Genomic DNA, 22,700 nt, shown 5'->3' on the forward strand with positions numbered 1-22,700 from the left:
TCTGTAGATTGCTTTTGGCAAGATAGCCATTTTTACAATGTTGATCCTGCCAATCCATGAGCATGGGAGATCTTTCCATCTTCTGAGATCTTCTATAATTTCTTTCTTCAGAGACTTGAAGTTTTTATTATACAGATCTTTCACTTCCTTAGTTAGAGTCACGCCAAGATATTTTATATTATTTGTGACTGTTGAGAAGGGTGTTGTTTCCCTAATTTCTTTCTCAGCCTGTTTATTCTTTGTGTAGAGAAAGGCCATTGATTTGTTTGAGTTAATTTTATATCCAGCTACTTCACCGAAGCTGTTTATCAGGCTTAGGAGTTCTCTGGTGGAATTTTTAGGGTCACTTATATATACTATCATATCATCTGCAAAAAGTGATATTTTGACTTCATCTTTTCCAATTTGTATCCCTTTGATCTCCTTTTGTTGTCGAATTGCTCTGGCTAGGACTTCAAGTACAATGTTGAATAGGTATGGAGAACGTGGACAGCCTTGTCTAGTCCCTGATTTTAGAGGGATTGCTTCAAGCTTCTCACCATTTACTTTGATGTTGGCTACTAGTTTGCTGTAGATTGCTTTTATCATGTTTAGGTATGGGCCTTGAATTCCTGATCTTTCCAAGACTTTTATCATGAATGGGTGTTGGATCTTGTCAAATGCTTTTTCCGCATCTAACGAGATGACCATGTGGTTTTTGTCTTTGAGTTTGTTTATATAATAGATTACATTGATGGATTTCTGTATATTAAACCATCCCTGCATCCCTGGGATGAAACCTACTTGGTCAGGATGGATGATTGTTTTGATGTGTTCTTGGATTCGGTTAGCAAGAACTTTATTGAGGATTTTTGCATCAATATTCATAAGGGATATTGGTCTGAAGTTTTCTATCTTTGTTGGGTCTTTTTGTGGTTTAGGTATCAGAGTAATTGTGGCTTCATAGAATGAGTTGGGTAGAGTACCTTCTGTTTCTATTTTGTGGAATAGTTTGTGAAGAACTGGGATTAGATCTTCTTTGAAGGTCTGATAGAACTCTGCACTAAACCCATCTGGTCCTGGGCTTTTTTTAGTTGGGAGACTATTAATGACTGCTTCTATTTCTTTGGGGGATATAGGGCTGTTTAGATCATTAACGTGATCTTGATTCAACTTTGGTACCTGGTATCTGTCTAGGAACTTCTCCATTTCATCCAGGTTCTCCAGTTTTGTTGAGTATAGCCTTTGGTAGAAGGATCTGATGGTGTTTTGGATGTCTTCAGGATCTGTTGTTATGTCTCCTTTTTCATTTCTGATTTTGTTAATTAGGATGCTTTCCCTGTGCCCTCTAGTGAGTCTGGCTAAGGGTTTATCTATCTTGTTGATTTTCTCAAAGAACCAGCTCCTTGATTGGTTGATTCTTTGAATAGTTCTTCTTGTTTCCACTTGGTTGATTTCGCCCCTGAGTTTGATTATTTCCTGCCTTCTACTCCTCTTGGGTGAATTTGCTTCCTTTTGTTCTAGTGCTTTTAGGTATGTTGTCAAGCTGCTAATGTGTGCTCTCTCTAGTTTCCTTTTGGAGGCACTCAGAGCTATGAGTTTTCCTCTTAGAAATGCTTTCATTGCGTCCCATAAGTTTGGGTATGTTGTGGCTTCATTTTCATTGAACTCTAAAAAGTCCTTAATTTCTTTCTTTATTCCTTCCTTGACCAAGGTATCATTGAGAAGAGTATTGTTCAGTTTCCACGTGAAGGTTGGCTTTCTATTATTTATTTTGTTATTGAAGATCAGCCTTAGTCCATGGTGATCTGATAGGATGCATGGGACAATTTCAATATTTTTGTATCTGTTGAGGCCTGTTTTGTGACCAATTATGTGGTCAATTTTGGAGAAGGTACCATGAGGTGCTGAGAAGAAGGTATATCCTTTTGTTTTAGGATAGAATGTTCTGTAGATATCTGCCAGATCCATTTGATTCATATTTTCTGTTAGTTTCACTGTGTCACTGTTTAGTTTCTGTTTCCATGATCTGTCCATTGGTGAAAGTGGTGTGTTGAAGTCTCCCACTATTATTGTATGAGGTGCAATGTGTGCTTTGAGATTTACTAAAGTTTCTTTAATGAATGTGGCTGCCTTTGTATTTGGAGCATAGATATTCAGGATTGATAGTTCCTCTTGGAGGATTTTACCTTTGATGAGTATGAAGTGTCCCTCCCTGTCTTTTTTAATGACTTTGGGTTGGAAGTCAATCTTATCAGATATTAGAATGGCTACTCCAGCTTGTTTCTTCATACCATTTGCTTGGAAAATTGTTTTCCAGCCTTTCATTCTGAGGTAGTGTCTATCCTTTTCTCTGAGATGAGTTTCCTGTAAGCAGCAAAATGTTGGGTCTTGTTTGTGTAGCCAGTTTGTTAGTCTATGTCTTTTTATCGGGGAGTTGAGTCCATTGATATTAAGAGATATTAAGGAAAAGTAATTGTTGTTTCCTGTTATTTTTGTTGTTAAAGTTGACATTCTGTTCTTGTGGCTGTCTTCTTTTAGGTTTGTTGGGGGATTACTTTCTTGTTGTTTCTAGGGCGTGGTTCCTGTCCTTGTATTGGTTTTTTTCTGTTATTTTCCTTTGAAGGGCTGGATTTGTGGAGAGATAATGTGTGAATTTGGTTTTGTCGTGGAATACTTTGGTTTCTCCATCTATGTTAATTGAGAGTTTGGCTGGGTATAGTAGCCTGGGCTGGAATTTGTGTTCTTTTAGTGTCTGTATAACATCCGTCCAGGATCTTCTGGCTTTCATAGTCTCTGGTGAAAAATCTGGTGTAATTCTGATAGGCTTGCCTTTATATGTTACTTGGCCTTTTTCTCTTACTGCTTTTAGTATTCTATCTTTATTTAGAGCATTTGTTGTTCTGATTATTATGTGTCGGGAGGTATTTCTTTTCTGGTCCAGTCTATTTGGAGTTCTGTAGGCTTCTTGTATGTTCATGGGCATCTCTTTCTTTAGATTTGGGAAGTTTTCTTCTATAATTTTGTTGAAGATGTTTGCTGGTCCTTTGAGTTGAAAATCTTCATTCTCATCCACTCCTATTATCCGTAGGTTTGGTCTTCTCATTGTGTCCTGTATTTCTTGGATGTTTTGAGTTAGGATCTTTTTGCATTTTACATTTTCCTTGATTGTTGTGCCGATGTTCTCTATGGAATCTTCTGCACCTGAGATTCTCTCTTCCATCATCTTGTATTCTGTTGCTGATGCTGGTATCTATGGTTCCAGATTTCTTTCCTAGGGTTTCTATCTCCAGTGTTGCCTCATTTTGGGTTTTCTTTATTGTGTCTACTTCCCTTTTTAGGTCTAGTATGGTTTTGTTCATTTCCATCATCTGTTTGGATGTGTTTTCCTGTTTTTCTTTAAGGACTTCTACCTGTTTGATTATGTTATCCTGTTTTTCTTTAAGGATTTGTAACTCTTTAGCAGTGTTCTCCTGCAATTCTTTAAGGGATTTTTGTGCTTCCTCTTTACTGTCTTCTACCTGTTTACCAGTGTTCCTTTGTATTTCTTTAAGTGTGTTATTAAAGTCCTTCTTGAAGTCCTCTAACATCATCATGAGATATGCTTTTAGATCCGTGTCTAGTTTTTCCGGTGTGTTGGGGTGCCCTGGACTGGGCGAAGTGGGAGTGCTGGGTTCTGATGATGGTGAGTGGTCTTGGTTTCTGTTAGTAAGATTATTACGTTTACCTTTCGCCATCTGGTAATCTCTGGGGTTAGTTGTTGTCGTTGTCACTGTTTAAAGATTGGAGCAGAAGCTGTGTTCCACTCACCAGCAGTCTCAAAATCCTGTGGCGGGGGTCGTGGGTAGCTGGTGGGTGTCAGCCAACCCTGTGCTCTAGCTACCTCAGTGCTGGTCCGGCCGGAAGAGGCCTGTGGCCCTACTCAGGCCGGTTTTCTGCTTCCCTAACTAATGCAGTCTTAGGTCCCGCGAGCAATTGGATTGGAGCAGAAGCTGTGTTCCACTCACCAGAAGTCTTAAGATCCTGTGGCGGGTGTTGTGGGTAGCTGGCGAGTGTCAGCCGACCCTGCGCCCTAGCTACCCCGGTGCTTTTCTGACAGGAAGAGGGCCCCACATTTTTTAAAAATTAGATATTTTCTTCATTTACATTTCAAATGCTATCCCAAAAGTCCCCTATACCCTCCCCCTGCCCTGCTCCCATACCCACTCACTCCCACTTCTTGGCCCTGGTGTTCCCCTGTACTGGGGCATAAAGTTTGCTAGACCAAGGGGCCCCTCTTCCCCTAGGCCATCTTCTGCTACATATGCAGCTAGATACACAAGCTCTGGGGGTACTGATTAGTTAATATTGTTGTTCCACCTATAGGGTTGCAGACCCCTTCAGCTCTTGGCACTCACTGATAAGTGGATATTATCCCAGAAACCTAGAATACCCAAGATACAACTTCCAAAACACAAGAAAATCAAGAAGGAAGACCAATGCGTGGATACTTCATTCCTCCCTAGAATAGGGAATAAAATATCCATGGAAGGAGTTGTAGAGACAAAGTTTGGAGCTAAGACAAAAGGATGGACCATCCAGAGACTGCACCAGCTGGGGGTCCATCCCATAATCAGCCATCAAACGCAGACACTATTGCATTGCCAGCAAGATTTTGCTGAAAGGACCCTGATATAGCTGTCTCCTGTGAGGCTTTGCCAGTACCTGGCAAATACAGAAGTGGATGCTCACAGTCATCTATCGGATGGAACACAGGGCCCCCAACGGAGGAGCTAGAGAAAGTACCCAAGATTAAACACCTCTTAAATCTATATTTTATCTTGTTGCCCTAGCTACCTCTGGGTGGCTCCCTTACCTCTGCTGCCCAAGACGCTTCTGGGCAGCCATTCTAGGGGCCACTTTCCTTCTTGTACCTACATTTTGGCCGTTACTCCCTCTGTTCCTTCTTTACAAGGTCTGTCTGGCAGAGAGCCTTTCTTTCTCCTCCCTGTGTTTCTTCTCCTGGGAACCTAGAAGTCCCGCCTCTTCCTCTGCCCAGCCATTGGCTGTTGGCTTTTTATTGATCAATTAAAAACCAACTGGGGACAGGGACCTTCAGCATCTAGATATGCAGATTCCCGATCTGAGGGCCTGAATCAAGACAGCATTAGAACCAATCCCCAACAAGAGCCTTACGGTGTCAATCTATAAAGCCCATCTTTATGGAAGAGGTCATAAGTACTTTGAAAAGAGTTTCAGTATAATCACATCTTAAGGTTTGTTGTATACATGGGATTGAGTTACTTATCACAAGGAAACAATATTTTACAAAACTGACCTGCACTTATGTATGCCTAAAATAAACTGCTCAGTTCCAGGCTTTCAAAGTTTGAACCAACACCACCTACAGAGGCATGCCGAACAAGACTTCCTTCTTGCTTCCTGTGGGCCATGACTCTGTCGGCCAGAGTGTTTGCAGAGATTCCCCACACCGATCCCCTCTCAAAGGTCATCCTCCTAATCTCAGAACAGTGCTGTTTAGAATTTCAGCATAAAGTTGGTGTGACATAAACACATTTAGTTTAGAGGGAACAGAATGAAAGACAGAAGCACCAAAGAATTATAATCCTTCCCAAAGCTCATTAATAGTACTTATGAACCTGAAAACGAATGTCAGGTGTAGTTAGAAAAGTCAAATTTTACATGTTCACAGTAGTTTTGAATATTAATTTTTATTTTATATGTCATTGCCTACATGCATGGCTGTGTAGAGGCTACAAGATGGGGGAGTGCTTCTCTGCAACAGGAGTTACAGTCAGTTGTGAGCCACCGTGTGTGTGCTGGGAACTGAGCCCGATCCTTCCACTGCAAGAGGAATGGGCTCTCTTAACTGCTCAGCCATCTTAGCAGGCTCCATGGTTGTTTTGAACCTTCTTGTACCATACATTTCTTCAGCTGAATGTTTCTTATTGGCTTTTTAGTGTTATATGTAGTGTTTCGTTTCCCACAGACATGAAGCCATTATCATCTCAGGAACTGACATGGCCAAACAGATCCAGAGGGAGATACAGCAAGGAGTGGAATCATGGATCGCTCTCGGGAACAGGAGGCCCCATCTGAGTATCATTTTAGTGGGAGATAACCCAGCAAGCCACACCTACGTCAGGAATAAGATAAAAGCTGCTTCTGCTGTAGGTAGGTATGTGTGTCAGCTGTAATTGTCACTCACAGTTTCTGTTATCACATGGACTGGCTGGTTTGGAGTGTCAACTGGACACAAGCTGGAGTAATCACAGAGAAAGGAGCCTCCCTTGAGGAAATGCCTCCATGAAGTCCAGCTGTGGGGCGTTTTCTCAATTAGTGATCAAGGGTGGGAAGGCCCATTGTTGGTGGTGCCATCCCTGGGCTGGTAGTCCTGGGTTCTATAAGAAAGCAAGCTGAGCAAGCCAGGGGAGGCAAGCCAGTAAGCAGAGTCCCTTTATAGCCTCTCCATCAGATCCTGCCTCCAGGTTCCTGCCCTGTGTGAGTTCCAGTCCTGATTTTCTTTGGTGATGTGGAAGTGTAAGTTGAATAAACCCTTCCCTCCCAACTTGCTTCTTGGTCATGATGTTCTGTGAAGGACTAGAAACCTGAATAAGTATCACATAAGGTAGTATAATTATGAGTGACGGTTACCCAATAAGCACCATTCACACAACATGGATTGTTGTTATTATTAGGGATATTCAATTATTTGGTTACTACAGCTTAGGTGAATGAATTTCTTACTGTTTTCAGGTTTCTTGTGGGATTTTTTTTTTCAGTGTGATTTCATATTTTATGGGCGAGGCACTAGGGCTCTTTGCATTTAAAGAGCCTGTTATGGTCTATCACATTTGCTTTAACTGAATCCTAAACCTCACTGATTTCCTGTCTCCTTGGCCTCTTTAAGTCAGCACAAGCTGCTACCTGGAGTAGTAGCCAAACAGTGCATAGGAATCAGGAGAGAATCCGTGTACCACAGAGAAAACCCTCCTCCTGGTGATAATAACATAGACTTTGTAGCAGGGCATTCCTTCCAGTGGGACAGGCACAGAGGAGACCAGCACTCATTACAGAAGACTCCCTTTGTTTTTTCCTTTTTCCCTCAACTGCTCCTATCTCATACCTCCTCCCCACCCCTCCAGTCTCCAAGGGGATGTCCCCCCCACAACCCCATCCCACCAGACCTCCCCACTCCTTGGGTCCTCAAGTCTCTCTAGAGTTAGGTACATCTCTCACTGAAGCCAGACCTGGCAGTCCTCTGCTGTATACGTGTCAGGAGCCTCATATCAGCTGGTGTACACTGCTGGTGACTGAGAGATCTTGGGAGTCCAGGTCAGTTGGGACTGCTGGTCTTCCTATGTGGCTGTTCTCCTCCTCAGCTTCTTCCAGTTTTCATCCACTTAAACCACAGGGGTCCCCAGCTTCCATCCATTGGTTTGGTGTTATTATCTGCATCTGACTCTTTCAGCCACTTGTTAGGTCTCTCAAAGGGCAGGCATGCTAAGCTCCTGTCTGCAAGCACACTGCAGCATCCGTTACAGTGTCCCAATTTGAGCCTTTTACTGGACCTCCTTTCTCTCAGACTCTTCTCTATTTTCCCCTCCCCATTGTAGAGTACTTCATCCAAGATCCCTCCCTTTGCGTCCTGAGAGTCTCTCACCTCCCAGGTCTCTGGTACATTCTAGAGGGTCTCCACACTTCCTACCTCCCAAGCTTGCCTGTTTCCATCTTTTTTCTGCTGGCCCTCAGGGCTTTGGTCCCATCCTCCCTTCCCCCCCACTACCTTATGAAGACTCCCTTAATGAAAGCCACAGGGTATTCAAGTGACTTTCTCTTCTTGGGTTTCCTCCAGGTATCTGCAGTGAGCTCATCACAAAGCCCAGGAATGTTTCTCAGGAGGAACTGTTGGACATCACTGATCAGCTGAACATGGATCCAAGAGTCAGCGGTATATTAGTTCAGCTACCACTCCCAGGTATACCATGCTCTTTTGTAGATCTGGGTTGGGCAGGAGAAAGGGCACATCATGACATCAGGGGCAATTTGTAAAGCATGTTCAGATGCAGACTGGCTATCTCCTTAGTATCATAGTCGTGGCTAACAGTTTTTTAATGATTTCTACTTTCAAGATGAAAAACTGAATGGAAAATTTAGGCATGTGCGAGACATGCCAGTCTGTACAGCAGGGCACAGCCACAGCAGACTTGCAAGCTGAAGGCAGGCAGTGATCCTAAAAAGGAAAGGGAAAAACTAGCAACCCTTTTGTGTCTCTTAAACATATTGGTCAAGTATTAAAAACTATCTTATTGTGGTTTGAAGACATCTAGAGAGATAAAAAGTAGTATGACTAATATTGATTTACGACATTATCTTCTGAAGCATTAGAAGTATCTGGCTTTTTGTTTGTTTGTTTGTTTTTAAATAAAACCACATCAGGAGTAGTTTGCATAGTGACCATGCGCTCTGTGTACAACTGAGGTGCAGCAAACGGCTTTTCAGGGGCACGATGAGTCGGCATCTGGCATCCCTTCCTTAGCAGTGGATCTTTTATGTGTGCATTCAACATCGTGGGTATTGCTGAGCGCCCCTTACTATGGAGTCTTAGCGGGTGATGCTTCCTTTGGAATTCTGTCTTGCTTTTGACCGTGGCCCCTTCCTTCATCTTCTGACCCTGGCCTTCACTCAGTTTCCTGTGGTATAGCTACAGCTCCTCTCAGGATGCCCTGTCAGCACTACAGTCGGTTTGCATGTCTCCATTGACACTCGTGTCAGGTTGTGTTGACGTGACTCCTTATTCCGATACGTGCCAGGGTGTACGACACAGTTCCTCATTTGCTTCATGCCGGCATCAGTGTTGCCTGCACCTCCGTGCTGCCCACGGTTTTCCTGATCTACTCATGGCGTTAATACATCTTGGTTTCTTGGTCTTTCACATTTATAGACGAATCCCCTTGGTCTGTTCTGCATTTGCATAATGTCATGTGGGTGTAAGCCTGTGTCCACATAGAGTGGACACACTTTACGTCCACGTTTGAACCAAATAATAAGCACTCAATGTTCAGTCGGGTATTTCAAAGAAATGCAAGATTGGCCAATGATCACCATGCTTGACTGTTACGTGATTCTTGAGTTTAAGAGCCAACAGCATTTACATAGTCTTAGTGTAGCACAAGAGCTGAAATTTGAATAACACCCTTGGAGGATGGATATTGTTTAAGTAAACTATGGCTCTGAAATTCATTTGTGTCTAAACTATGCAAGAGTATTGGTGAAGAATAGGGTATAATATCTGTTGATTTTTAAATTACCTAATAGATAAACTCTTATCTGATGAGAGGAAGGCAAAGCTGCATAATGCCATTATGTGAGTTAATATTTAAATAAGTGGATTGCATAGTATCTCAATATATACTGGAGGCTTTGTTCTGTTTTAAATCTCAAATCTCTTATTCTTACCCCCCTCTATAACATCTCTTTAAAACAGTGGTTCTCAACTTGTGAGTCGAGACCCCCTTGGGGCCACATATTTAGATATCCTGTATATCAGACATTTACATTTATAATTCATAACAGTAACAAAATTACATTTACGAAGTAACAGCAGATTAACTTTCAGGTTGGGGTCACCATAGCATGAGGAAATGTGTTAAAGGGCTGAAGCCTTAGGAAGCTGAGAAACAGTGCTTTAAAACTCTACCAGATCGGAAGGAATCTTAGATGGTATCAAAGTTTCCCGCTGAGAAAAATGCTCCTGCAGATAACACTGCAAAGTCCTGGTAAAACCGATGTCGGGATGCATCTCCTTCTTTCAAAAGTAGGAAAGAACCGAATACATGGCATACTCTAGTTTATGCCACAGGGAAATGAGACTTAAAGACGATCAGGAGTTTATTGACATTAAAAATCTGTATAAAGTATTTGGCTGTGCTTGACAATTGCTTAACTCATGCAAAAATGGGGGAAAGTCAGAGTTAAGTTGCAAGCCATCCATTCAGAGCTTGCTTCATTTGGAAGTCCCCACACTTGCATTTAGACAGTACTCAAATAGTTCTACCAACTATTTACAGTGGTAATTTTTAAAGTGCCATGCTGTTGACAGTGGTCTACCAATTCAATGAAATCCATCTAAAATCTCTAATGACACTTCCTAGTGATGTCAGAGCCAGCCCAGGCTACATGAGATCAAGTAATAAACACAGAAACAAACAAAGGACAAACATTTCCAACTTGAAGAAACACTCTGTAGAATGGTGTTTATAAGGGGCTGAGGACTGGGAGATGTGTATGAAGTATTAGCCAAGAAACTTAATACTTTGGTTAGATATGATAAATAACTTCTAGAGACCTGTTGGACAACATCATGGGAGAGTGGCAGAACATCATTATGTGTATATATATATATATATATATATATATACACACACACACACACACACACATATATATACACACATATATATATATATACATATATATCATAATATATACATATATATGCACACACATACATATATACATATATATGTGTGTGTTGTGTATATGTGTGTACATATATACTTGTTTAAATTTATATAAGTGTATATATAAAATGTATATGTATATATTTATATTTTAAAATGTTTTAGAGTTATTTTCCAGACTACTATGCTTCCTATGTCATAGTTTCTGACTACATTATATTTAGTTTGTTCTAACAAAAATCCAATACTTTTTCACATGTTGCCTTTGTGACATTTATTTGGTGACTTTGTTACTAACAGCCAGTAGATGGCACTGATTACCTATCCAGCCAGTAGATGGCACTGATAACCTATCTGTTATATAGACAATCTGCTTGAGTCTTGAGTTCCCTGAATAAGAAACAGGTAAGGGGGCCCCAGTAAATGTGAGCGAGGTTTGAGAGAAGGTATTTTTCCATATGCAAAGCCAATAATGTGTACACAAAATACCAGTGGTCAGTGTCCACTGAACTAAGTCTTTGTTGTATGAAGATTTTATATTTATTAGACCAGTTTGAATCTTTACAATAGCCGTGTGGGGGTGGAGCTATTATTATGTGTATTTGGTGATAGGAATACAGAGATTAAGTTCCTTCCCTCTGATGAACTGAATGTAGAGAGACTGATTCCCTTCTGCTGATGTGTTAACCATAGTTAATACATTTCTAGATATCAGTATAAGCTAGAGAACACTGTAAATGTTTGAAGTGTCCCTACTCATGTTATACCTTTAAACATCCAGAGAGACAGTGATGTTGGAAAGGTACGTTTTATAATGAAATTGTCTGGGACAGAGCCTTGACCCTGCCATTAACTAACACGGTACTACTCACCCCCTGCTTCAGTCTCCGCATCGGAAAGTAAAGATGTTTCCTGCTCCAAATAAAATAACCAGCATAAAGGAAAACTTTCCCCAGAATATTAATTTAAAATTCTGATTTATTTCATGTGTAGAAACATCAGTGTGATATTCTCTCCTGTCATTACATGTTTTTAGACTTAGGTTTTCAGAAAGAGTAAGAGGTACAGGAACCAGGGTGAAGTCTAAGGCAGATTGGGACAGGAATGGGGATGGCTTAGTAGGTAGGTTATTTGTTTAGTGGGTAAATACTGGCTATTGCCAAGGTGTTTATGTTCAGTGGCAGATATGGATATACCTAAACTGAAATTTGGGTATTTGGGGACTGATATGAACATTGTGGCATGGAGGCCTGGCTCAGTTAGCTAAGTATCTGCTGTGCAAATATGACAATCGGTTTGGGTCCTTGGCACTCGTGTGAAAGCCTTGCTAAGGCAGTGCTTGCCTCTAACACTGGCACTGGGTATGCAGAAGCAAGAGGGCTCCTGCAGCGTGGTCACTAGCTTATCTCCCAAATCTGCATGCTCGAGACTCCAGTTCAAAAGGTCAGGAGGGGAGTGAGACACCTAAGGTTAACCTCTGGCTTCTACACACAGGAATACATGCACATACATAGACACACACACACATACACATGTGCTCACACACACTCATGTGTACATGCACACACACATGAACACATATATACAACACACACACACATGCATACATGCTCACACACACTCATTCATACATGCACACACACTTGAACACACACAATACAGTAAAAAATAAAAGACAATAGTAAATTATGTCATATGCTGTGAATTATTGTTAATTCAAGATTCACTTCAAAAGAAAAAACAATATTTCTAGAATAATTTTTTTCTTCAAATAATTTTTACATGATTTTTATAGTCCTATCCTCACAATGTTGCCTATCTACTTTAAAACTTTTGTAACATTTTTTATGATAAAGACAACAAAAAAGGCAGACAACTGTCCTGTAAGTGGATTGTACTACCACTGGATGGCAGCATTGAGCAAGCACTGTTTATGTTACTACTTTATGCAGATAGTACAATATATCACTGAGACCATTGGTGTCTTCGATAGATTGGTTGGTCTCTGTTACCATTAATGTCTCTTTCCTTCATACCCAATGGGAAATCCGAAGAGGTTGCTCTGTTCAAGTTCATGGACATACCTGTTTTAAGACTTCTCAAACAAACAAACAATAAAAAACCAACCAAACAAACCCTTCAAATTCAGAAATTAAAAAAAAAATACAGTTTTCTGCTTTTCTTCTCATCTTTTGTTTTTTCCTTTGTCATCTGTTTTTGAGCAATACTTAATGTATCAGCAAGTTTCATTTACATACACACATATGTAACAATAACAATTACAGTAAAAGAGACTGTAAACATGAGAGGAACAGGTCTGGGGGTGTAAGAGGTGGGAGGGAGGAGAAGGGATCTGATATAAAAACAGTTCACAAGAAATTTAAATAATTAATTTAAAAATTAAAATATGTGTATGCTAAAAATCTGTCTCTAGTCCTCTGTATTATTAATTTAATCTGCAAAAAAAAAAAAACAAAAAACAAAAAACAAAAAACAAAAAACAAACAAAAAAAACAAAAACAAAAAAAAACTCCCCCCCAAAAAACTCTGGCCAGACAAGTTCAGGGGGAGGGATAGTTAAGAAAAATTTGAGTCTAAATTATTGTTCCTGAGACCTTTCCTTGGCATACAAGTCCCCCAAGCAACATTTCTTCCTAGCTACTGCATGTTTAGAAAAGAAATACTTTTTTTTAATAGAATATATACTGCTTTGAAGGTAGTAATGTATTTTTGACAGAAATTACCGTATATAGTGCGTCGGAGACAGAGGACGTAGAGAAAACATGACTTTCCCCAATCTCTTCAGAGGAATATGGTCTTGTTCGATGTCCATATTCACTTCAGCAGACACTAGAGAGTCACAGAGAACCAGATAAAGCTAAGCTTAGAAAGCTCCATAGGATGCATAGGTTCTAACCCAGGTGTCTGCACAGTAAGTCCCCAGAATCCTGAGCAGTCTACAGACTGTAAGAGAAGGAGTTTGCAGATGTATGGAGAAAGAGATCCACTGTGGTCTTGTAAGACAGTTCATAACAGTGGCAATATTTCAGTTATGAAGTCACAATGAAAATGATTTTATGGTTGGGGGTCACCACAACATGAAGAATTGTATTAAAAGGTCAAAGCATTTGGGAGGTTGAGAACCACTGGCCTTGAGGACCCCACCTACTCTATTTCCAGCAGATTGGGGTAGGGTGGCTCAGTGAGGTTAGACTTGCTTCCCATTCCTTTTCTGCCCCTCGCTTCTCAACGATGAAATAATTATGGATGATACACGATGAAATAATTATGGATGGTATTTGGGCAAGCAGGCACCTGAGAAGTATTATCTGTATTATCTGTCTTGCTTTTTTTTTTTTTAATTTAGCATCATCCAGAGAATATTTATTGATACTATAGATACGCTGTTTGGCCAAATATTTATGTCACTAGAATGTAAATTTCATAAGACAAGAATTTTGTCTCTTGTTCACTTACATATCCCTACCCCAATGCCCAATGAACACATGAAATGCATTAAATATCAGTTTGAGTGAATAAATGAATGAATTTTTAAAATCTTACATATATGCTAAGGATCTGAACTTTATCTTACTAGTATAAAGCTTTGCCTAATTTTTTTTCAAGGCTCGAAAGAAATATTTCACCTTAAATTGAATACAGTAATGCCAGGTATTAAAACACGTAAACACACCTCTCGATATATTCAGAATGTAATAAGGTCTTGTAGGATTAAGATTAAAATTGCAGTGAATTTATAAGTTGGTCTGGGAAAACTGACATATTATTGAGTTTTTCAAACTATGAGCAGAATCTAACTTGTGTTTCCCTTGTCAACTGTCAGTAGACTTTTGTAGTTCTTATAGGAGTTGCTCTCAAATTTAGAAGAGTTTATTCCTAAGAATTTTTCTGTTTGTTAGATATTATAAATAGTAGTTTAGAGACAATTTTATCTTCTGATGATTGCAGCTTTTGTGCAGAAATGCACCTGCCCTTCCTCTACTGACTTTGTGCTGTGTGTTCTTGCTAAAGGGACCTCATGAGTGCTTCTCATTATCTTATACATTCCTTAGATGTCAGGACAAACAGCCAAGCCATTTAGGAGGAATTTTGATACTTCCTTTGTGACATTCATGTCTCTTAATGTTTCTTTTATCATCTCAAACCAAGACCTCTCATCACATGATAAATAGAAATGTGGGAATAGACAACTTTCTCTTGTGATTTTCAGGGGCAAAGGTCTGCATTTTCATGTAAAATCTGCTGGCTGAGGGTTTGTGAAAATGCCTGCACCAGGGCTGGAGAGATGGCTCAGTGGTTAAGAACACTGACTGCTCTTCCAGATGGCCTGAGTTCAAATCCCAGCAACCACATAGTGGCTCACAACCATCTGTAATGGGATCTGATGCCCTCTTCTGGTGTGTCTGAAGACAGCTACAGTGTACTCATATACATAAAATAAATACAATCTTTAAAAAAAGGAAAAGAAAAAGAAAGAAAGAAAGAAAGAAAGAAAGAAAGAAAGAAAGAAGGAAGGAAGGAAGGAAGGAAGGAAGGAAGGAAGGAAGGAAAGAAAGAAAGAAAGAAAGAAAGAAAGAAAGAAAGAAAGAAAAAAAGAAAGAAAGAGAAAGAAAGAGAGGGGGTGGGGAAAGAAGGGAGGGAGGGAGGGAAGGAGGGATGGAGGGAAGGAGGGAGGGAGGAAGGAAGGAAGGAAGGAAGGAAGGAAGGAAGGAAGGAAGGAAGGAAGGGAGGAAATGCCTGCACTAGATGACTTCTCAGCTTTGGTTTCGTTTGGTGTGCCATAGCTGTAACCCTGTTTCCTCTTCAGTCCTTGTTAAGGAGTGAGTCAAAGATTTTTAGCAGAACTTATGCACCACATTTGGTTATCCTCTGTGGCTTTCTCTCTTACCTCATATAATCTTCAGTGTTTAAAGATTTAACAGGAGTCTAAGAGTGGAAACATCTTGTGGTGGAGAAAAGTGGAGTCAAACCCCGTAACTCTGCAAGCACGTTGGGGCAAAGACTTCTACCTACTTACTGCTGCAATCCCATGGAACTGTTCAGTTCCAGACAATTCACCAGTCCAGCTGCTGTAAGGCCATGCAGCCACTCTCTTGTAGCGGAATCCTAAGTGATCCAGCTGCACATCCCATTTCCCGCTCTCCAGCTTCCACATAAGCAATTGTATTGATAAAGGAGACCAATTGTAATTGACTTTTCAGACCACGTAGATGAGAGAACAATATGCAATGGGATTGCTCCAGAAAAGGACGTTGATGGATTTCACATTATCAATATTGGACGACTGTGCCTTGACCAGCATTCACTGATCCCTGCCACTGCCAGTGCCGTTTGGGAAATCATCAAAAGAACAGGTTGGTAACCTGGGTCCGTGGGAAACCAGTCTCATCTCAGATGAGCACCGAGGCCTCGATTGGTGAGAGCTACCTCTGTCTTCACGTGACAGAAGTGATGAGTGTAAACTAAAGTCTATAAAAATGCTGTACATAGATCAATAGCACAGAACAGGACAGCATAAAAGATAATGAAGAGCAGGTGACAGGTGGTGGACAGCTATACTTGTAGCTTGTAGTGAGAGAACCACCCAGATGTGGCCATGTCTTCCCACTTCTTTGTTTTTATTTATCTTTTTCATTTTTCATTAGATTTTTTAGATTTATATTTCAAATGTTATCCCCTTTCCTGGTTTCCCCTCTGAAAACTCCCTATCTCCTCTCTCCTCCCCCTGCTCACCAACCCACCCACTCCCACTTCCTGGCCCTGGCATTCCCCTATACTGGGGCATAGAACCTTCACAGGACCAAGGGTCTCTCCTCCCATTGAAGGCCAACTAGTCCATCCTCTGCTACATATGTAGCTGGAGTCATGAGTCTCACCATATGTGCTCTTTGGTTGGTGATTTAGTCCCTGGGAGCTCTGGGGGTACTGGTTAGTTCATATTGTTGTTCCTCTTATGGGGCTGCAAACCCCTTCAGCTCCTTGGGTCCTTTCTCTAGCTTCTTCATTGGGGACCCTGTGCTCAATCCATGATCAAAATTATGTATTTTGATGACCATCTTTTCAAAGTGGTCATCACTTTCTTACTAAGATAATGTGTCGCTTATATAGAAACTCTGTTCATTGACTGTAGTTTTTAATTAGAGCGTATAGGCTTTGACTGTATTAGAGTCAACATGGCTGGCAGCTAAGCTCATGCATTTAGTGATGGCTCCATGCACATGGATGGCTTCCTGCCCTAGCACAGTCACTTCCTTCCTGGAAACATCTGCTGATTTCTAACAGAGAGAAAGCAGACTCTAGAATGACACACTAGCTCATTAGTGCTTGGATACATCTTGGTTCCAATGTCTTCCTGGTGCTCACACCCGAAAGGACAGTTAACTCTATCAGTGCACTGCTTGATTTTGTGAAGTAAGGTGGATGAATCTTCCACTCTGTTATCCCCATCTCGTTAGAAGTCCGATTGCCATTTATAATTAATACTGTTGTATGAACTTCTAGTCTAATTAGCAGTTAATGTATTTTAAGACTGTACACTTTATGGGAAACTTGGTGTTTAAAAGGACTTTACTGGCAACTTGAGAATTTTTGTGGTTTTTAAATGAGGATATAATAAGAGAGGAAGTGGCAAATCCAAGAAGCATTAAAAGAAATATTTATAAATAATCCAGTGAGGGCAGGCTATATAGACGGGGCATGAAATCCACAGTTAATTAGAAGTTTTTACAGAATGCTTCAGTTGGCTTTTCACATACTTAATTTGTTCCTTGTTAGTCACGCATTTAAGCAGACTGTATTTTTAAAGGAATCGAAACATTTGGGAAAAATGTGGTTGTGGCGGGAAGATCCAAGAATGTGGGCATGCCGATCGCCATGTTGCTGCACACGGATGGAGAGCACGAGCGTCCTGGAGGTGAGCGTTGGTTTGTGCAGCTCATCTATGGTGTGAAAGCCTGGACCTTGGGTGGAGGGATTGCTGATGTAGGAGTTTCCTCCCTCCTGCTGTGGTAAAGCACCAGGACCAAAGCGGCAGGAGGCCATGGGGTAGAGGTCACCATAGCAGAGAGGAGGTAGCTGGTGGCTGGAGCTGGTCACATCCCTAACAGTAAGCAGGAGGTGGAAAACACTGAGAGAGGCAGGAGACTTTTGATACTTCAAAACCCAGGGACCACTTCCTCCAACAGGCCTCACCCCCTAATTACTCCAGTTCCACCAACTGAAGGCCAACTATTCAAATGTTATTAGCCTATCGGAGTTAGCTTTATTCACACCACTGCTGCTGAAAATATGTGGCGCCTTTCGTCCGTTTCTTTTGCTTTGTTTCTTTCTGTTTCTTTCCTTGTTTCTTTTTCTTTTGTTTCTTTGTTTCTTCCTTTGTTTTTTTACTTATTATGCCTGTAAATATATTTTTTTAAAAAAGCCAATAACAATACAGACATTAAGAAGGGATACTAGCTACTAGATATGTAAAAGTCACTACTTAAGAAAATTCTCAAAACTGTTATAAGTTATGTGAAGTGAATTTTTTTTTTATATTTTTGAAGACTGGTCTTTATGTGATATGTTTTAAGAAACTGTCTTACAAGAGGATGGTTTTGTTGAAACAGACGTGTAAGGAAGGATGTTTTGCTGAGAACAGACATATGGTAGATTTTTTGAAGTTGCCTATAAAAAGGGCATGTGATGTTTTGCTAGAGTGGACACTTGATAGTACACATGATGTTTGGAAAGGGTTAAATATGACACAGCAGACAGACAGTGAACAACACCGACAATACCGTGTGACATTGGTTTGCCTTGACAGTTTTTGTTGGTCTTCATTGTCACTGGTCTTCACTGATGATACTGTGACATTGTTTCACTTGTCTTTTTTGCTGGCTTTGTTTGTTGTGACCTTGTAGAGAGAAACGTGCCAAAGAACTTTTCATGATATTTTGGTGGCTCCTTCCAGCTTCTGTGCCGACTGGCCAATTGGCAGAGCCTCCTGGTTTGTTTTGTTTTGTTTTGTTTTGTTTTGTTTTGTTTTGTTTTGTTTTGTTTTGTTTTGTTTACTGGATCAAACTGCCATTGCTATTTCATAAATGGTATCTGTGAGTAGATCCAGCTACCACTGCTGATATGTGTGAACTGAACTACCAATATTCTGACAGCAAAGATTAAAACTGCCCTGAAGAACTATTTTTAAACAGGTCCGCATCCCCCTTGGTCCTAATAACTTTTCCTTTTCGCTACTTCTGGTGGGTGGTGGGCTAGAAGGAAGGTGAACACATTTAAGAACACTTATTAAAGTAGGTTTTTTAAAACTACAAGCCTACAGTTGAATGTTGAGTAATAAAATGGTTTAGTACATCACAAGACTGCTGGTTTGTTCCCTAATAGAAAGGGACCTGGGACTTAAGGCTCATAGTTGATTACCTGTGTTAGACAACTAAGTACTGAGCTGTAGTAATAGTGACAGCGCACCACAAAAGCCCAGGGAGACTTCAAGACATGGAGGTGTTTGGGAACATGCACTGCATACTCCAGGGCCTGCTGGCTCACCACACTCCTAGGATCTTGGTGTTTTCAGCTGTCTGATACCTGGACCTGAGCAGATCCACAGTGAGGACGGTGACCAGGTAGAAAGGATATTTAGCAAAGGACAAGGGGCATTGCTCACAGTTTGCCTGAGCCAACGCTGTGACAGGGGACAAAAGATTTCTCAGACTAAGTTCCTAGATTCGGTAGAAGCAGCTGATGTCTGTGCATGTGCCAGCAATGTCCACTGGGGACTTCACTGGTTATCCTTCCTGCTTAGGACATTTTGCCCAATCTTCATACAGCAAAGCACTAAACTGGCTTCCTTAATTACAAAGAGAGGGGCATACTTTTTTTTTTAAGAAAATGCCCACATATGCATACTACCACACACAGGTGTAGTTAAACGCCCATACATGTAGATACTACCATACAAATGTGTATAGAGAAGTTTTTTACAAAAATTATTATTAATCATGTTGAATTTTAGTTTCCTGATATCAGGTTTTTGGCAAGTCTTCTTTTAGGGTCTTGACCGTCATAATTTACATGAAGAGATTTTAAAACATAAAGCCCTATGGAAAATAAACACATTGTTAACTTATCCAAAGCAGTGGACAGGTGTGACAGCATACCTATTATTTATAAACTACTGTAGAAAATCCATCCCCTTTTAGTTCAATGTAAGGCTACAAAATACTATGCTACAAGTATTACCATGTATATATGGCAAATTATCAAAACAAACACAAATTGGTGGCAGTAATTGTTTGGGTTTTGCAGCAGACGAGTATCTTGCCATAGAAATCACACCATGCAACAGATCTTATGGAAGAGATTTATTGAGGGGGAGGGGTGAAAGGCTGCCTTGGCGTAGGGACGAGAGTGGGGCAGAGACAGAGACAGAGGTAAAGAGAGAGAGACAAATAGACAGAGAGCAGAGAAAGACACGGAGGTGGAGCAGGCTGTGACAGTGTGGACTTTTAAAAAGGTACATGATTCAGGGCAACAGTGGAAATGTTGCACTTTGCAGCTAGTGATGGCTGGCGTGGCTGCTGATGCTGAGTTGCTGCAGGTGGGCTTGGGGCAGACCTGCGTCCTAACAGGAATGATATTTGAGAAGAGAATTATAGAGTTAAAACAGATTACTTTAAAAACATTTTATATTTTGTTCAATAAAATGTCTCTAATGAATGCTAAAAATGAATACATTTGGAATTGGTTATAATGTTGCTTACAAACCTACATTTTAACCTAAATTTACAAAGTTAAATTTACCTTTACTATAGTGGTACCTTGCAGCCGTTATAATTACTGTATCTGAAAGGTAAAATTTTACAGTAAAGATGATATTGAAGATTTGCTACATGGGTGGTGTTTAATTAATGCACATTTAGTAGGAGCATTGGGACATCTATTATTAGCATAATGAACAAGTGAGCAAGTGCTTCCTGAATATTTGGAGTCTGTGGGAAAGTTAGTGTTTTGGATGTCTTGGCCCGGCAGAGCAGTAATTAGATGCATTGTTAGCTAATGGAGATAATGAAGGAGGATTAACTGCAAATTTATATCTATAGAACTTGTTCTAATGACACAGTGTTGAGCATTTAGCACACACTGTGTATTGTTTTACCAAGAGAGTCTAAGAAGCCTAATAATTCAAATTTATCTCAAAGACAAAAAAAAATTCACTAAAAAAAAAAAACATAGTCACTTAGTTTAAATATATTTTTGTTCCCAGCTCACTTTAAGTTTTGACATTAAGAGCACAGAGCTGGGACTTTGTAAGAATAATGTTTTCCTTTACTGGGGGCTTGAACTATTCAAGAATGAGAATGTACTTAAATGTGCAAGTACAAAGGTGGAACTGTGTGGGGGAGGGGAGGGGGAGGCGTGGAGAGAGGGGGAGGCTCTGCAGTTGGAGCGCCGCAGTCCTGATGCATTGCATGGGAGACTGAGAGACAGAGTAAATAAAAAGAAAAAAACAGGGGAAGAAGAGGGAAGGAAAAGAAGAGAAAGGAGAAAAGAGAAAGAAAAAAATGAATGAAAGAAAGGAAGGAAGGAGGGAGGGACAGAGAGGGAAGGAAGGAAAGAAGGAGGAGAAAGGGAGGGAAGGAAAGGAAGAAAGGAAAGGAAGCAGGGATGGCGCCACCTGCTGCTGCGCACAGGTGCTGCAAGGGCTAGTGATGCCAGGGGACATGGGGGGTGGGGTGGGGAATGTACAGGGATGTACAGAAGTCAGAGACCAGTAAACATTCTGCTTACTTATGGCAGCAGCCCAGGCCCCGATGAAGTGATGCAGGAAGGTAAGAGTTGAGATTTGCATATTTTATGGGGTATTCTTTTGACTTCTTTATATGTATCAACAGGAGCAGTTTCTCTTTCTCTGAGAATGAAAACCAAATGCCACAAACTTTTAGCACAGTGTCTTTGAATTTTTAGCTTTCTCGTAAGAAAGGAAACCTGGTGTGTATGTGTGTGTGGGAAGCCTCTAACATCTTTAAAACCATTTTTTTTTAATCAAGATGTCAGAAAGTCCATCCAAATCAAGACATTATAGCTATTATGTAACACTGGTAGAGTTTAGAATTTAAGTTGACTTCCCATTCATTTACAGGAAGTTCCTCCTGCATATGTTTATTCTTAAGCAACACATCTCATCTAACAGACCACTGAAGTGACACGGCATGGGTCACATGATTTTTCTTTAACTAAAATGTTGTAGCATCATTAAGAGTGAAGACTTCAGATTCGTCTCTGGGAGGTGTGTTTTCTTCAAGCACTGGCTACATGGAAATCCATAGAGGTTTTTGTTAACTCACTGTCTTGCTTAGAGTTTCTACTGCTTTCTTTTTTCTTTCATTATCAAAAGCAAGTTGGGGAGTAAAGGGTTTGTCTTACCCTTCCACACTGTAGTCCATCACTAAAGGAAGCCAGGACAGGAACTCAAACAGGGGAGGAACCTGGAGGCAGGAGATGGTGCAGAGGCCACTTGTTCAGCCTGCTTTGATATAGAACCCAGGACCACCAGTGTAAGGGTGTCCCTCCCCAGGACCGCCAGTGTAAGGGCGTCCCTCCCCAGGACCTCCAGTGTAAGGGTGTCCCTCCCCAGGACCTCCAGTGTAAGGGCGTCCCTCCCCAGGACCGCCAGTGTAAGTGTGTCCCTCCCCAGGACCGCCAGTGTAAGGGCGTCCCTCCCCAGGACCTCCAGTGTAAGGGCGTCCCTCCCCAGGACCTCCAGTGTAAGGGCGTCCCTCCCCAGGACCTCCAGTGTAAGGGCGTCCCTCCCCAGGACCTCCAGTGTAAGGGCGTCCCTCCCCAGGACCTCCAGTGTAAGGGCGTCCCTCCCCAGGACCTCCAGTGTAAGGGCGTCCCTCCCCAGGACCTCCAGTGTAAGGGCGTCCCTCCCCAGGACCTCCAGTGTAAGGGCGTCCCTCCCCAGGACCTCCAGTGTAAGGGCGTCCCTCCCCAGGACCTCCAGTGTAAGGGCGTCCCTCCCCAGGACCTCCAGTGTAAGGGCGTCCCTCACCAGGACCTCCAGTGTAAGGGTGTCCCTCCCCAGGACCTCCAGTGTAAGGGTGTCCCTCCCCACAATGGGTTAGGTCCTCCCCCATCAATCATTAAGAAAATGCCTGAGCTATGTATGTATGGAGGCATTTTCTCAATGGAGAGTCTTTTCACTGTGAGAATTAACTCATACTTTAGCCAGGGTGGGGCCAT

General features: G+C 41.3%; 1 protein-coding gene across 1 annotated transcript in view; it reads left to right on the top strand.

The window, feature by feature from the left end:
* The window catches only part of Mthfd2l (methylenetetrahydrofolate dehydrogenase (NADP+ dependent) 2 like), a 92,964-nt gene that overhangs the window by 16,413 nt on the left and 53,851 nt on the right, over positions 1–22,700 (top strand). Inside the window, exons 2-5 of the mRNA XM_021163363.3 lie at positions 5,969–6,153; positions 7,835–7,957; positions 15,665–15,817; positions 17,269–17,376. Of these exons, the coding sequence (XP_021019022.2) occupies positions 5,969–6,153; positions 7,835–7,957; positions 15,665–15,817; positions 17,269–17,376 (569 nt within the window). The remainder of the gene's footprint in view (positions 1–5,968; positions 6,154–7,834; positions 7,958–15,664; positions 15,818–17,268; positions 17,377–22,700) is intronic.

The sequence above is a fragment of the Mus caroli genome, unplaced genomic scaffold (genome assembly GCF_978045245.1).
Source record: "Mus caroli unplaced genomic scaffold, Mus_caroli_1 scaffold_4, whole genome shotgun sequence".
NCBI classification, from domain to species: Eukaryota; Metazoa; Chordata; class Mammalia; order Rodentia; family Muridae; genus Mus; species Mus caroli.